This window comes from Natator depressus, chromosome 2 (assembly GCF_965152275.1).
Source record: "Natator depressus isolate rNatDep1 chromosome 2, rNatDep2.hap1, whole genome shotgun sequence".
Classification (NCBI taxonomy): domain Eukaryota; kingdom Metazoa; phylum Chordata; order Testudines; family Cheloniidae; genus Natator; species Natator depressus.
Window position 1 is genome coordinate 257,970,150 of NC_134235.1, and position 16,753 is coordinate 257,986,902.

The 16,753-nt window shown below is 46.8% G+C and overlaps 1 protein-coding gene across 2 annotated transcripts in view; it reads left to right on the plus strand.

Annotated features, from left to right (window-relative positions):
- The window catches only part of TMIE (transmembrane inner ear), a 60,581-nt gene that overhangs the window by 5,864 nt on the left and 37,964 nt on the right, over window positions 1-16,753 (plus strand). For both annotated transcript variants that reach the window (XM_074946442.1, XM_074946443.1), the window contains exon 3: window positions 14,256-14,373. In XM_074946442.1, the coding sequence (XP_074802543.1) occupies window positions 14,256-14,373 (118 nt within the window). The remainder of the gene's footprint in view (window positions 1-14,255; window positions 14,374-16,753) is intronic.

Consider the following 16,753-nt stretch of genomic DNA (forward strand, 5'->3'; position numbering starts at 1 on the left):
TCCCTCCCAGATTATCTTGCTGTTGCATCACTGATTTGCACAGTGACCTTTTTATTCCCCTCCCAGGGCTTTTTCCACCCCCTTATTCTTTTTACCTGGACTTTGTCTTCTGCTAAAACCTTTCTGTCTCGTTCTCTGGGCCTACGTCCTTACACTTTGAAGAGGCAAATGAAAACAGGAACTGGCCTGAGAAACAGACTCCTCAGCTCCCCCCACCCTTTATTGATGCTCCCCTCACCTCCCATTTTAGGGCGGAGTTTGGAGCCATCAAACCAATGGTTGGCTTGAAGAGTTTGAACAGCAGGTTTAACTCAATCCTAATGGAGAGAAGCATCAAGAAAGACCTCCTTAAAAAGGCCTGGATTGGGTGGAGGTGTTAGAGGGCTAGAAGGTTCACCAGGTGTTTAGCATTCAGTGTGTGGTTTAGTCAGTCCAACCCTTCTTTAAGTGTCTATGTTGTGTTGTTTGAGGAGTGTCCTAGCATTCTTGGTGTGAACTCTTGCAAATTCAAAAACACACCTGGAGTTGAATTCTACCCTTTTTACTCTTTATTTATTAGGCTCTTCAAGCCAGATCTACAAAGGGATTTAGGCACCTACACCTCAGTTTTAGGCACCCCTGCAATCCAGAAAACCCATGCTCAGCTGCTGCCTAATCCTCTGGAAGCTTAAACTCACTGGGCAGCTAAATCTTTGCTGTAAACGGTCCCCCACAGTTTAAGTTTCTGCCCCGGCCCATGCACCCTGCTACCTGTCTCACCACTAAACACCAGCACAAACCAGGAAAGATGAACATACCTCTGCCTGCCTTCCTCAAAAGGGAAAGAGAAGAGATTTGACCAGGGATCCCCTACCTCTCAGCACAGTGCTGTAACCACCAATTGCAGAGTGAGTCTCATGCTGTGTCTGGCCCAATTAATATTTAATTATTTAATTGAAGTGGCCTGGCTTCAACAGGAAAGATTGATAAAGCCCCACCTCAGCGTATCCCAGAGTGTTCACCTAAGACATGGGGATTCTGTGTCCAAATCCTGTCTCCTCAGCAGGTAGCAGGGAATTGAACAAGGGTCTCCTACAGACTAACTAGATCTTCTAACCACAAGGCTAATGGTTAAAAACTAGGGAACAGCTAGTCAATTATTTTTTTGTAAAGGGCCACATTTTTTGGTGCAGACCCCAGAGGAAAAAAAGACAACTCCAGTAATGATAATAAGTAAATACAAGGATTTCAGGGTCCACTCAAAAGTGTCTGGCGGTTCAGATTTGGCCTACAGTCTGCCTATTGACTACTCCTGAGCTTGGACCTCTGTTCTTTCTTTGCCCATCCCCTGGCCCCAGCAGGAGCCTAACTCATTCTCACAAGAAGCAGCTTAGGTGCCCAAGTCACCTGACTCCAGGGGTTCCCAGCTATAGATTGCAAGAAGAACAAGGCACCTCCCTGCAGCCTGGGTTTAAGCATCAAACCAGGGGTGCTGGAGCCCTCCCAAAAGTGTGTTGGGGGGTGTTTCCATGGACGTCCATTTTATGAAGGCGCAGGAGATCGCTTGATAACTTTCACAAATGAAGCCTCTGTGTACTTCAGCAGTATATCATTCTTGGGTCTTCTTATGCTAACCATTGTCTAGACTGGAGGTCTGTCATGTAGCAAGCAGCAGCTTGTTATGAACAAAATAACAGTGAGAGTAAGGATCCCTGCACAACACTTCACTCCATCCGCAAAGACGGCCCTTTCCAGGGGGCAGGGGAGTCTGCGTTGCATGATATTGTGATCCATTTAATTTATTATTACAGTCAGTAAACTGAGAGGTCATCTCATTGGCTCGTTAGTCTTGGCTATTTTACAATAGTCGGGAAGGGTCTTTAATGGGTGCGAGGTCCAACGAGCTAAAGTTCCACTTGACACTCGCAGTCTCTGGTCCTGATCCTGTGCGATAGTGAGACCCTTCAGTTCTCAAGAGAGATTCTCCACACCTGGGGCTCTTTTTCAGGTTAACATGGACCTAAGGCTGTATAACCTTACAGGATAAGGCTTAAGGTTGCTAGAGCCAGGTGAGCATCTCTCATTAGAGCTCACCTCCATTAAAGCTTGTAAGCTAGATTCATTGGCAAGCCTGGAGAGTACCAGAGAACAGGGAAAAGGTTACTCCTTAGCCATGTGAGTTTTTCAAGGTAGGGTTTTCCTTTTGATTTTTAAAATTAGAGATGGGGCCAAGGCCTGACAGTCTGGATTTCAGATGATTCAAATTACTTGGCTCTAGATTGGGAAGGAGGAAGACTACGTTCAATCCTGGCACTGCTAAAAACTTCCTGTGTGATCTTGGACAAGTTACTTGATCTCTCTGGGCCTCAGTTTCCTTACCGACAAACTGGGCATAATACTTCTTTTCTTGCACTTTTTGTCTTCCTTTTCTGTGTAGGTTGTGAGGCCTTTGGGGAAGGGACTGTCTCTTACTTTGTGTATTACAGCACTGGCACAATGGGGCTAGGGTGACCAGACAGCAAGTGTGAAAAACCAGGACAGGGGGTGGGGGGTAATAGAAGCCCATATATATAAAAAAAAGCCCCAAATATCGGGACTCTCCCTATAAAATTGGGACATCTGGTCACCCTAAATGGGGCCCTGATCTCAGTGGGGGGTTTTTGGCGTTAGTGTAAGACTCTCACAGTATATTGGTTGGTTATGATGACAGCAAGGGGGAAGCAGCTACATAGATGCAAGGTAATATTTTTAAATTTTGGCTCCAGAGTGGGGTTTGGATGCTCTCTAGTCTGAGACGGTGCTCCAATTTGGGAGCGTAGTCTGGACTCAACCCTGGTTTTGAAATAAACTTGCACTGAGACATCGATAGATTTAATGATGGAACCACTTTGGAGAAATCAACTCCCCCTGTTCCAAACAGCCAATATGCTCATAGTAAGTTTATGAACAGGATGATAGGACAGGGCTGCCTGGGATGGCAGGGACCGGACTCAGTGACCCAGGAGGTCCCTTTTAACTCATCTTCGAGCCAGTCTAAGCACAATGGCACTACCAGGGCCCTCCAGCACAGAAAGCAGGAGTCTCCACAGTTCATGCTAGAACGCTGGGTCTGTACCAGACTCACGTGCTCTGTGGATCAAGCACAGAGAGGGACACATAACACACAGTGACTAGTGGGTTACACATGCAGAAGGCGGTGGAGGACAATGTAGGGGCTGTGTGAGAAGAACACTGTTCTCTCCAGTCTTTCGTCTCCTCAGTCATTCTGGGGGGCTACCCATGAAGTCACTGAAACCCACTGAATGCTTTGGACCTCATCCTGCAATCACCCCAGGCTGGTGGATCCCCCGTACCCATACGGAGCCTCATAGGTCTCTGCAGAAGTCTGCTTGCTTGGAGTTCGTTTGATCTGCCCATTGCCCTCCTGCTACGTGTGTGTGTGTTTTAAAGCCCAGTCTCCCAGAACAGCCTGTGACCTTTAGATATGCCTAATCCCATGCAATTAGTAATAAAAGTTATTTGTTCTCCAAAACAGGCGAGTTTTAAGCAAAGCATCAGCATCCATCCGGGCTAACTACGTGAGATATTTTAAGAGGATATTGAGGAGTGGTGCCTTTTAAGTTTTCTTTCTGCTCCATTGTATAATGCTGTAAATAAAGCTTCTGTCCCTCCCAGCTATCTCCTTTTCCATTTGGGTGAATATGATCTCTCCACCCTGCCTTTTGTCTGTTTCTGATGAATCAGAAATTAGCAAGCATATTTCTTTTTTTTTTTTTTTACTTAGAAGGAGCAGTGTCAAATAGTTCTGACTTAAAATGTGAACGGCTTGTAAGTGATTTAATGCTCTAGATGCTGGTAAGCACTTTAGAGTCCAGATCATTAGAGGCTAATTGAGGTTCCACTCCAAATCCTGAGGGATAGGTTCTGCCCCTCAACTCCTGCAGCTTATAGGAGCCATAAAGGCCTCCACAAGGGGCTGGGGGACTGTAAGGTCACTATGTTTCCCCTTCCCTGCCCCTCCAAGACCCTGCATAGAGGGAGGGAAGAGGGTGGATTGGGACAGGCCCATAACCCATGATGCTATGGGGAGTCTAGTTTCTACTTCAGCCCGAGAGAGGCTGCTGTAACTTACACCTGAGGCCATTCCAGACTTTGCCCTGTCCCCTGTGCACCACCTTCCCTGCTGCGCCCCCTAGAGGTGCAGCATAGAATTGGACCCTCAGGGTACATCGTAACAGCAACAAAATCGAACAAAAAACCCCAACCCTTAAACACCCCGTGATATGGAGTCTGAGAGCCCGGGTCAACTGACTTGGACTCACAGGGCTCACGCTCTGCGGCTAAAAATAGCAGTGTAGACGTTTGGGCTCGGGCTGGAGCCTGGACTCTGAAACCCAGCAGGGGGGAAGGTCTCAGAGATAGGTTCCAGGCCGAGCGGGAATGTCTACCTTGCTATTTTTAGCCCGGTTACATGAGCCATACAAGCCCAAGTCAGTTGACCTGGGCTCTGACACTTGCTGCTCCAGTTTTTTAATTTTGATTTTGCTGTGTAGACATACGCGAAGTTACTGATAACCTTTTTTCTTAAACACAGAAATGATGCCCACAGCATATGCAGGGGCTGTGATGCTCTGTACAAAGTATTGTTTAGTGGTTACAGGAGTGGCCTATGTTATCCGCAGAAAATCTAGGGCACCCTGCCTATACCCTACTGAAGGCTCAAGGCATGGCCTGGTCAATTTAGGTACCTGCCTTTCCCATGGGACTCCGGGCTCTACGAGCCTGCAGAAACTTTTCCCAGTGAAAGAGCCGTACACAACTGTGCTCTAAACATCTATTTGTGTTAGCAACACACGCAGAATATATATACCAAGTAAACCTTTTATGCTCACCACTCCCTATATACAGACAAAATTCACCCGATGGCCACTCAGGATCCTCGCATCTGGAGGTTTCCAGCAATGCCTCTGCACGTCAGGATCGTGCGGAGGGGTCCAACTTCCAGCAGCTTGATGTTAAATTCCAGTCTGGAGATGGTTCCCAAAGAGCATTGTTTTTTTGTTACATTATGTAGGTAAAACTAGCTACCTCCTTTAACTTCACTAAACCTATCACGTTATTCAGTCCGCCAGGTAACAAACTTTAACCAATCACGCACTGGCACCTATGTTTTCTCCTCCCTGCTCAACTCTTTTTACATTTTATCTCTCATGCCCAAATTGTCTTTTATTTATGACCTTCTTTGTTTGTGCAGATGGTCAGCGTAAATTCACTGGTCAGAGCTTAGCTTATCTATTTCACCAATTCTTGGGGGCTTTCTGTTTCCTCCCTAAACTTCCCAGCACCTGGGTGTCTCTACTTTACAATGCTTGGTGTTATATCTCTTGTTAGGGGCATTCGTGAGGTGGGGGCACCTTAGTAGCATTGGAGCATTTTTTCCTCTTAATTTTAGTGGTGGAAATCCTTAAGTTTCACCCGAGACTGATTTAGTAGGGGGTGAGTTAAATCTCAGGCCTACACCTAGGAGTCAGAGGTCACACAAAGAAATACTATCCACCCCAAATGGATTCTAATGGAACCCTGCATGAAAGGAGCATGCCAGTGTGATGGGAATTGCTCTGAATCAGTCATCTGCATTAGGAATGGACTGAAATATCTGTCACCCGAAGAGAGGTGTAATTTGAGAGCAGCTCCAAGCTGAGTTCTCCTCTCTGGTGTCTGTTGCAGCTCTGTTAGAACTGCAGTTTCATGCATGGAGAAGGAAGGAGCACGACTGAGCATCGAACATCGTGCACTTAAGAGTTCCCAAGCCCCTTCGGCTTGTATTTAAAGGACGCTGCCAATTCAAATCTGGCCCTAAACTGAAATTTAAGCCAACAAAAATGTGTCTTTAAACGACCATCCCAAAGTTCCCAGCAAGTTTTGAACCTATGACTTGCTGCATCACAGGGCAGAGTTAATCAACCTGAGGGCCGATCTGCACTGAATACTTATGTCAGTGTAGCTACGTCACTCTGGGGTGTGAAAAATCCACACCCCTCAGTGATGTAGTTATACCGACCAACCCCCCCATGTAAACAGCACTATGTCAGCAGGAGAGTTTCTCCCACTGACATAGCTACTACCTCTCTGGGAGGTGGATGAAAGGTGGGTTGTGGGGAGTGTTGATCCTTGTAGCAGTGGAGATGTGTCTACAGGTTTTGCATCTGTTGTTCTGGGAGGGTCTGGTGCCACTTTGAGTTGGTGTGTCCTGCTCTGTGGGGATCTTGCTTATGATGATGAGCTTGGGGATGGGAGAGGGTTGTCTGAAAGCCAAAAGAGGGACTCCAGGAAAGATTTCTTTCAGAACATGGTCCCCATCAAGGATGGGTTGTAATTAGGGCTGTCAGTTAATTGCAGTTAAATCACGCGATTAACTCAAAAAAATTAATCGTGATTTAAAAAATTAATTGTGATTAATTGCACTTGTAACAATAGAATACCAATTGAAATATATTAAATATTTTTGGATGTTTTTCTAGATTTTCAATATTGATTTCAATTACAACACAAAATACAAAGTGCACAGTGCTCACTTTATTATTTTTGATTACAAATATTTGCACTGTAAAAATGATAAACAAAAAATAATATTTTTCAAGTCACCTCACACAAGTACTGTAGTGCAATCCGTTTATCTTGAAAGTGTAATTTACAAATGCAGATTTTTTTGGTTAGATAACTGCACTCAAAAACTAAACAGTGTAAAACTTTAGAGCCTACAAGTCCACTCAGTCCTACTTCTTATTCTGCCAATCATTAAGACAAACAAGTTTGTTTACATTGACAAGAGATACTACTGCCTGCTTATTTACAATGTCACCTGAAAGTGAGAACATGGGCAGAAGGGACCATTACGGTCATTTCGTCTGACCTGAGATGGGTGGGGGTGGTTAATGAAAAGGAGTGACCCAGGTGAAGTGGGAAACCATAAATTCCGCATTGCTCCATACAGGACCACATGCTACCTGAGGGCACAGTTATTGCTAGGGCTGGGGAGGTCTTATCCACTTGCCTCCTTGTCCATATCTTAAAATTGTGCAGCAAAATTTGTGCGTAAAAATTGTGTAGTGTAAACCCATAAAATACGGAATCTCTACTTATTTAGGAGTAAATGAGCCACCTCAGCCAACACTGGACTTGTTACGTGAAGTGCGTAATCTATGCATCATATGAGATGTCCTCTGAAATGCACGTCCCCCAAGCTCCTTATGTCGCGAAGTGGCCCTCCTTCCCCGTCCTTGACAGTTTAAGAAGCCAGTGGGAGGCCGGGCAGTGGAGGGAGTGGCTGATAATCTGATCTGCAGTTGGCGCTGTCCAGGCTCCTCCTCGTTGTGAGAGCGAGTGTGGACACAAACCTGCGGGCGCACGAGCAGGGGAGGGGGTGCTGGCTCCTTCACAGGAACAAGGGTGCCCATTGCCCTGTACTCACATAAAACCCACGTGAGGGGATGGAGATGCTGAGATTCAGCCCCTCCTCCTCCAAATGTAGCTCTGCAGGGATCTGCCTCAGTGCTCGCTATAGGGTCCCGCCTTGCACTTCCCCTGAGGGGTAGGTATCTGTGTGCAGAGGAGCTATAAGGGACTGGTGAAGGGGAGGACGCATCCGTCCCCCCACCCCTCCTTCCCACCCACATCCAGTCCTCACATACGTATGTCTGACCCCATTGGACACGGGGGTGAGAGCTTCACCAGGTCTAGGGGGAGGGGTGGGATGGTTACCTGTTGGAAGCAACGTGGGCCAGTGTCAAAGACACAGGCCTAGGTGTCAGGAGACTTGCCTTCCATTCTTGCCTGTGCTACTTCCCTGCTGGGTGACCTTGGGCAAGTCATGTTCCTCCTCTGTGCCTTAGTTTCCCCGTCTGTAACATGGGGATAATGAACCTGACCCTCCTTTCTACAGGGCTTTTGAGAGCTACAAGAGAAAATTGTCCCTGAGGGTGGCAGAGGTAGTAGCGGGAACAAGGGCCCCATGGGCCAAAGTAGCATAAGTTATGGCAGACGGGGGGCATCAGCTTTTGGTTAGATACAGAGAAAACAAGGACATTTAAGCTACTTACGCCACCATAATCAGCCGGCAGCCCGTGACACAGGGTTTCTGTTCAGTCCCCATCACCAAAAACTCACTCCAATTGGCAGTCGCTGCATGGGCCACGCAGACTGAAACCTTCTCTAGATGTTCTTCCTCCAGACCGGGCCAGTGCGTGTGCACCGGGGGAGAGCAGCTCGCACCGCTGCCGTGCAGCCCAGATCTGCGCTGTGGATCAGGGACCTTTCGGTCTCCAGGGCTGGTCACCCGGTGCCTTTCGCCAGCACGGCAACCTCTTGCTCAGCTGTGGTACAATAACGCTGGCTGCCGGCCCACTCCAGGGCACCTCAGCTGTTGTCTGAATTAATTAAGGTGGCTATGATTGCTTGCCACGTAGATTTCTACCCACGGGGGGGTGTGGGGGGGTGCTGCACCAGCTGCTCCCAGTACTTCAAGGGCCGCCAGTGAGGTGTAAGGAAGGCTAGGCAAGGATGCTGGGTGATTTCTTAGGCTGGGAAATGGGAGGCAGATTCGTTTTCTCGCAGCTAAGACCCATATTCCCTTCCACGGCTCTGCCAATGCACTTCAGTCCCCAGCGACAGCACCCTCTGCTATGAGGGTAACTGGCCCCCCCCGACAGCTTTAGAACCTGATCTGCAGCACCGGGCGCGTTCAGTCTTGGACCATCTGGGCTCCCATGAGCAGGGGAGGGGTGGTACCAGGGTTTTTTATTGCCTGTGCCACTTCCCAGGCACTGTAAAGCATTTCTTTCCCCCACACCCTGCACACACACACTCCTGTACAACCTGAGCACCTCACAATCTTTACCATATGTAATCTTTACCATATGTATTCTCCCAACATCCCAGTGAAGTAGGGCAGTACTGGTTCCCCCATTGAACAGAGGGGGAACGGAGGAACAACGACCCTCCAAGGCATTTAGGGTCTCAACTTCCACTGATTTCAGTGAAAATTAGGAGCCTACGTACTTTAAGGATCTGGGCCAGAGAGACTAAGCCACTTGCCAATGGTCATAGAGTCTCAGGCAGAGTAGGGAACTGTCAAGGTTCCTTCCCCACTCTGAACTCTAGGGTACAGATGTAGGGACCTGCCTGAAAGACTCCCTAAGCTTATTCTTACCAGCTTAGGGTAAAAACTTCTCCAAGGTACAAACTTTGCTTTGTCCTTGAACCCTATGCTGCCACCACCAAGCGTGTTAAACAAAGAACAGGGAAAGAGCCCACTTGGAGACGTCTTCCCGCACAATATCCCCCCAAGCCCTACACCCCCTTTCATAGAATCATAGAATCATAGAATATCAGGGTTGGAAGGGACCCCAGAAGGTCATCTAGTCCAACCCCCTGATCAAAGCAGGACCAATTCCCAGTTAAATCATCCCAGCCAGGGCTTTGTCAAGCCTGACCTTAAAAACCTCTAAGGAAGGAGATTCTACCACCTCCCTAGGTAACGCATTCCAGTGTTTCACCACCCTCTTAGTGAAAAAGTTTTTCCTAATATCCAATCTAAACCTCCCCCATTGCAACTTGAGACCATTACTCCTCGTTCTGTCATCTGCTACCATTGAGAACAGTCTAGAGCCATCCTCTTTGGAACCCCCTTTCAGGTAGTTGAAAGCAGCTATCAAATCCCCCCTCATTCTTCTCTTCTGCAGACTAAACAATCCCAGCTCCCTCAGCCTCTCTTCATAAGTCATGTGCTCTAGACCCCTAATCATTTTTGTTGCCCTTCGCTGGACTCTCTCCAATTTATCCACATCCTTCTTGTAGTGGGGGGCCCAAAACTGGACACAGTACTCCAGATGAGGCCTCACCAGTGTCGAATAGAGGGGAACGATCACATCCCTCGATCTGCTCGCTATGCCCCTACTTATACATCCCAAAATGCCATTGGCCTTCTTGGCAACAAGGGCACACTGTTGACTCATATCCAGCTTCTCGTCCACTGTCACCCCTAGGTCCTTTTCCGCAGAACTGCTGCCTAGCCATTCGGTCCCTAGTCTGTAGCGGTGCATTGGATTCTTCCATCCTAAGTGCAGGACCCTGCACTTATCCTTATTGAACCTCATCAGATTTCTTTTGGCCCAATCCTCCAATTTGTCTAGGTCCTTCTGTATCCTATCCCTCCCCTCCAGCGTATCTACCACTCCTCCCAGTTTAGTATCATCTGCAAATTTGCTGAGAGTGCAATCCACACCATCCTCCAGATCATTTATGAAGATATTGAACAAAACCGGCCCCAGGACCGACCCCTGGGGCACTCCACTTGACACCGGCTGCCAACTAGACATGGAGCCATTGATCACTACCCGTTGAGCCCGACAATCTAGCCAGCTTTCTACCCACCTTATAGTGCATTCATCTAGCCCATACTTCCTTAACTTGCTGACAAGAATACTGTGGGAGACCGTGTCAAAAGCTTTGCTAAAGTCAAGAAACAATACATCCACTGCTTTCCCTTCATCCACAGAACCAGTAATCTCATCATAAAAGGCGATTAGATTAGTCAGGCATGACCTTCCCTTGGTGAATCCATGCTGACTGTTCCTGATCACTTTCCTCTCATGTAAGTGCTTCAGGATTGATTCTTTGAGGACCTGCTCCATGATTTTTCCAGGGACTGAGGTGAGGCTGACTGGCCTGTAGTTCCCAGGATCCTCCTTCTTCCCTTTTTTAAAGATTGGCACTACATTAGCCTTTTTCCAGTCATCCGGGACTTCCCCCGTTCGCCACGAGTTTTCAAAGGCTTGATAAAAATCCTCACCAGTTTGTACAGGTGAACGCAGACCCAAACCCTTGGACCTTAAGAACAATGAAAAAGCAATCAGGTCTTAAAAGAAGAATTTTAATTAAAGAAAAGGTAAAAGAATCACCTCTGTAAAATCAGAATGGTAAATACCTTACAGGGTAATCAAATTCAAAACATAGAGAATCCCTCCAGGCAAAACCTTAAGTTACAAAAAGATACAAAAACAGGAATATACATTCCATTCAGCACATCTTATTTTACCAGCCATTAAAGAAACGGAAATCTAATGCATTTCTAGCTAGATTACTTACTAACTTACTTAACAGAGTTTCTGAGACTGCATTCCTGCTCTGTTCCCCGCAAAAGCATCACACAGACAGACAAACCCTTTGTTCCCCACCCCACCCCTCCACCTTTGAAAGTATCTTGTCTCTTCATTGGTCATTTTGGTCAGGTGCCAGCGAGGTTATCTTAGCTTCTTAACCCTTTACAGGTGAAAGGGTTTTGCCTCTGGCCAGGAGGGATTTTATAGCACTGTATACAGAAAGGTGGTTACCCTTCCCTTTATTTTTATGACAACTGAACCCTGGTCTCCCAGGTTGGTGCCCTAACCAGGGGACCATCTTTCCTCTTGATTGCTTCCCCTGATTCCGTCATTGCACCAAACTAGTGTACGACCCCACTAGGCAGCGCCTCAGGGAAACCTCACCAAGAAGAAGGCGGTCCATGCCTACCTGGCAATGACAGAGTGGCACATGTGGAGGGGAGGACGGTCCCTTTAGAGGAGCAACAGCCAAGGAAGGGGCCGGGTGCATTGTACAGCGCAATCACGTTTTCTTCACAATAGCGAGGGCTAGAAAGTTAATTTATTTAAAAACAAGGGCCGAGAAGCTGATGTCATCGTGTGAGTGCGGGAGACGGAGCCCTAGCGTTCATATTTGTGCCTTCATCCAGCTCCGTACATAGCTCCTACTTTCCCTGTGGGTAGAAATCAGGGATGTTTTGTGGCTCATTCTCACCCTGGGTAGGGTGACCAGATGTCCCGTTTTTAAAGGGACAGTCCCGTTTTTTGGGACTTTTTCTTATATAGGTGCCTATTACCCCCCACCCCCTGTCCTGTTTTTTCACAGTTGCTGTTGGGTCACCCTACTCCTGGGTGAACAGTTTTGGCCCAAACTTTTTTCACTGGCAAAAAAATACAGCTTCAGCAACACCAAAAAGTGTCCCTGCTTCGTGTCAGTTTCACCAGACTGTTTCGGTTGAGGGAAAACGACAAGAATTCTGAAAAATTTGGAACGTTTCCTTTGGACATTTTGGAAATGAAACACTTGAATTTTTCAATTCAACACAAAACTTTTGTTTTCAAGCTGGCCTTTAACTGTATTAAGCAACAAGCAAAAACATTGAAAACCAAGCAAAACTGAAACAAAACGTGACAATGTTGTAAAAAAAAAAAAGTTTCATTCGACCTGAAACGGAAATTTGACTTTTCAGTTCAGCAAAAATTTCAATTTTGGTTCAACCAGAAACTCCGCCCCTACCCCCCCCGCCCCCAGAGTTGACAGCAAACCAAACAATCCATTATTCGTCCAACTCTGCTTATGAGGCCTCATCGAGAACTCAGACTGCTTCTTTTAATGCTGGAGATGTGGCACGTTGTCGCAGGCACCCCGGTTTACCTGTGCACTGAGTGTAAGCTGTACAACCTCTGTACTGGGGTGGAGAAGTGGGGGCTACTCTCTAGGGCACTATCCCGGCAACGTACTTGTCTTTCAGACACTTACAAGCAAAACAAATAACTAGCGAGACCAAAACAGAGACAAGGGTTAGCTACAAAGTACGTCTGCTGGAGTGTTACTATCACAAGATGCTGCCCTGTGCACGAAACTCATCCCTCGTACATCAAATATTGATTCCCTGATGGTTACTAGGACAGCGCCAGATCTTTAGCTGGTGTAAATCAGGATAGCACCACGGTAGTCAGCTTACACCAGCTGATGATGTGGCTCACAGCATTTATTCTGTGAACCCAGATATTTTAGCCCACGTAATAATGCTTTCCATCCACAGATCTCAAAGCAGCTTACAGGGATGGGAAAGTATGGTTATCCCTCCTCTTTTACAAATGGGGGAAACTGAGGCACCAAGCATTGCAATTACTTGTCCAAGATGACACAGACGAAGCTGGATATAGAAACAAGATCTCCTGACTGTAAGTTTCAAGCAGTGCCCATTGGGACACACTGTCTCTCTACTTATCTGCCCCCCCATGACCATAACATCCGATTAAACATTAATACAAATACCCCGTGAAGTAGTAGTATCCCCACTTTAGAGATGGAGAAATAGAGATTAAGTGACTTTCCCATGGTCACATAGCATCTGTGGCAAAGGCAGGAAGCATAGCCAGCGCTCATGAGTCCTGGATCAGTGCTTTAGCCACAAGACCCTCCTTTAACCTTAAACTCAGATCTCATGCCCTAGTTGTAGGACAGGCCTGTCTCTCCAGCCAGACTTCACACCAAGACCAGCGATTATTAGAAAATTAGTGGCCACACCTGATGCCATTGATTAAAATTAGTGGCCACACTTGATGCCATTGATTAAAATTAGTGGCCACACTTGATGCCATTGATTAAAATGTTCTACCTAATTTTTTGGTCTGCCTTGATTCTTATTTGGTGCACACCCATCTAACTCCTATCTGAGTGATCTCGCAGTCCTTGTGCAGAATTTCTATGGGCGTTTGGGCAGGTGAGTGGGATGCCATGTGGCCATCCCCTCTAGATTCCAGACCAACACGATGCAATAACCAACGAAGAGATCCCTCCCCCCCCCAGAGAACTCAGACCTTGTTGGACACGGAGCTCAGTTCCCTCTCCGACAGGACTTTGGGAATTCAGCATGTGCTGAGCCCGTCCCATGCAGACATGCTCAATGGTCTGGATAGGTATGTACCGTACAGTCATACTAGGGGGAGTGCAGAGGAATAAAAATGTGGCTGCTTTTGGAGGAGCACTTTCTGTGCCCACCATGTCTGGAGGAGCTGCCTCTCCCCTCCCTCTTGTGCGCAGAGAAGCTGCCTCTCCCTGCTGTTGCCCCGAGGGGCCGGGGAGCTCACTCCCCACTCCATGGCCCTGGAGGAGTTCTGTGACTCCACTGATTGGGGTTGCCTGTGCCCCTTTTGCTCTCCCACCTCGTGCATGCCCTTATCATCGTCATGTATTTTGCCACCAAGCCTCAGTGCTTTGACAGAAGGAGTTCTCATTTTCTTTTTAAAGTAAAGCTGAGATTCTTGCATCATCCCATGACTCTGGGAGCTGGGACTTTCAGAAACCTCCCCCCACAAAATATTGCGAGACTTGCTGTAAAGTCACTGAAGGGTTTCTGCTGTGTTAGGGTGACATTTTCAATTCATTAACTGCTCTTCTCCCTCTTCCAGGCCACCACTGAACCCCCCAAAAAGAAATCGGACCCCGTCACTTCCGAGACCGTGGTTTTCTGGGGGCTACGCCTCTGGCAGGTGATTGGAATCTTTGCCATCTTTGTCCTGGCAGTCAGTAAGTCACAATTCTCTGCCCCTCACCCCCACTCTTAGGACCCCATCCTGCTCCCATCAGAGCCAAGGGCAACACTGCCGTGGGTGTCAATAGGTAGAGGATCGGGCCCTTCTTCCTGGTACTTTGCTGTGTCAGGCTGCAACAGGAGCGTGGGCTGGTTTTTCACTGGCACCCATTTCATAGGGAATTAGGTGCCCCCTGGATATGCCCGTGTTATGCCAGTGGTCAGCCTAGCTGATCATAATTAAGGCTAAGATTTAGTCATGGGTATTTTTAGTAAAAGTCATGGACAGGTCATGGGCAAGAAACAAAAATTCATGGCCCCGTGACCTGTCCATGACTTGTACTATATACCCCTGACTAAATCTTGGATGTTCTGAAGGGCTCTGGGGGAGCAGCTGCTGCTCTGGAGGGGGGGCTCTGGGGCACCTGTTGGTGCTCTCAATTCAAACACACACACACACACACACACACACACTCTCTCTCTCTCTCTCTCTCTCTCTCTCTCTCTCTCTCTCTCATATTCTAACTGTAGCAGACTTTTGTGTCAGTCTAATACAGGACATATATTAACAGGTAAAGGAAGTTATTTAACAGGAATTCACTGGTTTTCAACTAGATAACACCTTGCTCCCATCAGTGGCAAATTGATACGTAATTGGTTTAAGCCAAAGAGGCACAGGTAGGAATCCAGTCTAGGGGTCCACTTCTCTGATTCTGCAGAGAACCATCTCTTTTTGTCTGAGAAAGATTTTTCTTTCAGAAATAAATAGGATGGTTTGAAGGCATTACTGGTTTTCCACTTAACCTAGGTAATTTAATTGATCTTATGACAGTGAGAGACAATACCAGAAAAGTAGCTATTAGGTTAGATATTAGGAAAAAATTTCTATCTAAGGATTGTTAAGCACTGGAATAGGCCTCCAAGAAAGGCTGTAGAATCCTGGTCATTGGAGGTTTTTAAGAACAGGTAAGAAACACACCCATCACGGGTGGTCTAGGTATAACCTGGCCCTGCCTCTGGAGGTCCCTTCAAGCCCCACATTTCTGGAATTCTATGATTCTCCTCAACTAGCACAGTTTAAGATCAAAACCAGAGAGATTCCAGAATTTAGTAAAACTAGCTTATGTCTAAATTAGCTACATAAAATTTGTAAATGATTAGCTATGTAATTAGCTCTAAACACTAAAAAAAAATAGCTTTTTTTTGCTAATTACAACCTATGTAGAATTAGCAATGTCTAAAATCGTAACCAGAGAGAGACTGTTTAAAACTTTGTAAAATTAGCTTAAATCTGGGATTTTGTCATCAGCCCATGCCAACTTCATGTCTCTTTGTCCAGGGAAGTTTCCCCTCTTCTTTGGGTTCTGGGTTCAGAACAGGCTGATGGTTCGCCAGTTTAGGAGAAGGAGAAGAAGTCACAGCTTTGAGTGGGTCTGTGCAGCTATTTCTTAACTGAGCTCCGAGACCTGCCCTTTGGGTCTTGGTTTTGCTCCAGAGCACACTGCTGGCTTGCTGTTTTCAACCAGGAAGACAATTCAAGGGGTGTTTCCGATTCTTTAGCTGGAATTGAGGGTCACAGGCAGCTTGGGGTTTTTGCTTAGCTTTACACTTCTTGGGTCCTCGTCTGTTTCCAGAAGCACCAACTCACTGGCCAGAGGAGGATTGTAGCAAAAGTCTCTAATCTTACTCAGAGGAGGAGCATCTTTCATAGGGTGGGTTTCGTCAGGGTTTTGGAGGGGTGTCTGGCCCAGCTCCTATTGGTTTGACAGTCATACCTGTTTAGCAGGGGATAGCTTTTAGCGTACTGGTTTATGACGTGTGTTCCTCACAGTAACCAGGAGGTGGCAGCCTTGTATTACAAATGCTTTTCAGTTCTTATTTCCGTGGATGACAGCAAGGTGACAGATTCCAGCAATCCAGCCTGGTTAAATTCCAAGGATTAATGAAAAAGAACATTTCACTTCTTTCTCTCTCAGGCAAACCCTATCTATCAATTTATATGGACATCAAGGCTCTCCAGAGCTAGGATCACTCATGATCAAATGTTTTGGAAGGGCTCTTAAACCTCTTGCTTCAGGGTTTCAGCCAAGCTCTAACTAATGGACAGCAGGATGAGAGCTCATGTGAGATGCAGTGTTGGTGTAGCTGTGTTGGTCCCAAGATATTAGAGACACAAGGGGGTGAGGCCATATCTCTTATTGGACCAACTTCTGCTGGGGAGAGAGGCCAGCTTTCAAAATAGAGCTCTGTATAAACTCGAAAGCTTGTCTCTCTCATCAACAGAAGTTGGTCCAATAAAAGATATTACCTCACCCACCTTGTCTAGCTAATGTGCGAGGCAGATTATCCCATATCTGCCTAGAACAGAAGAAGAGC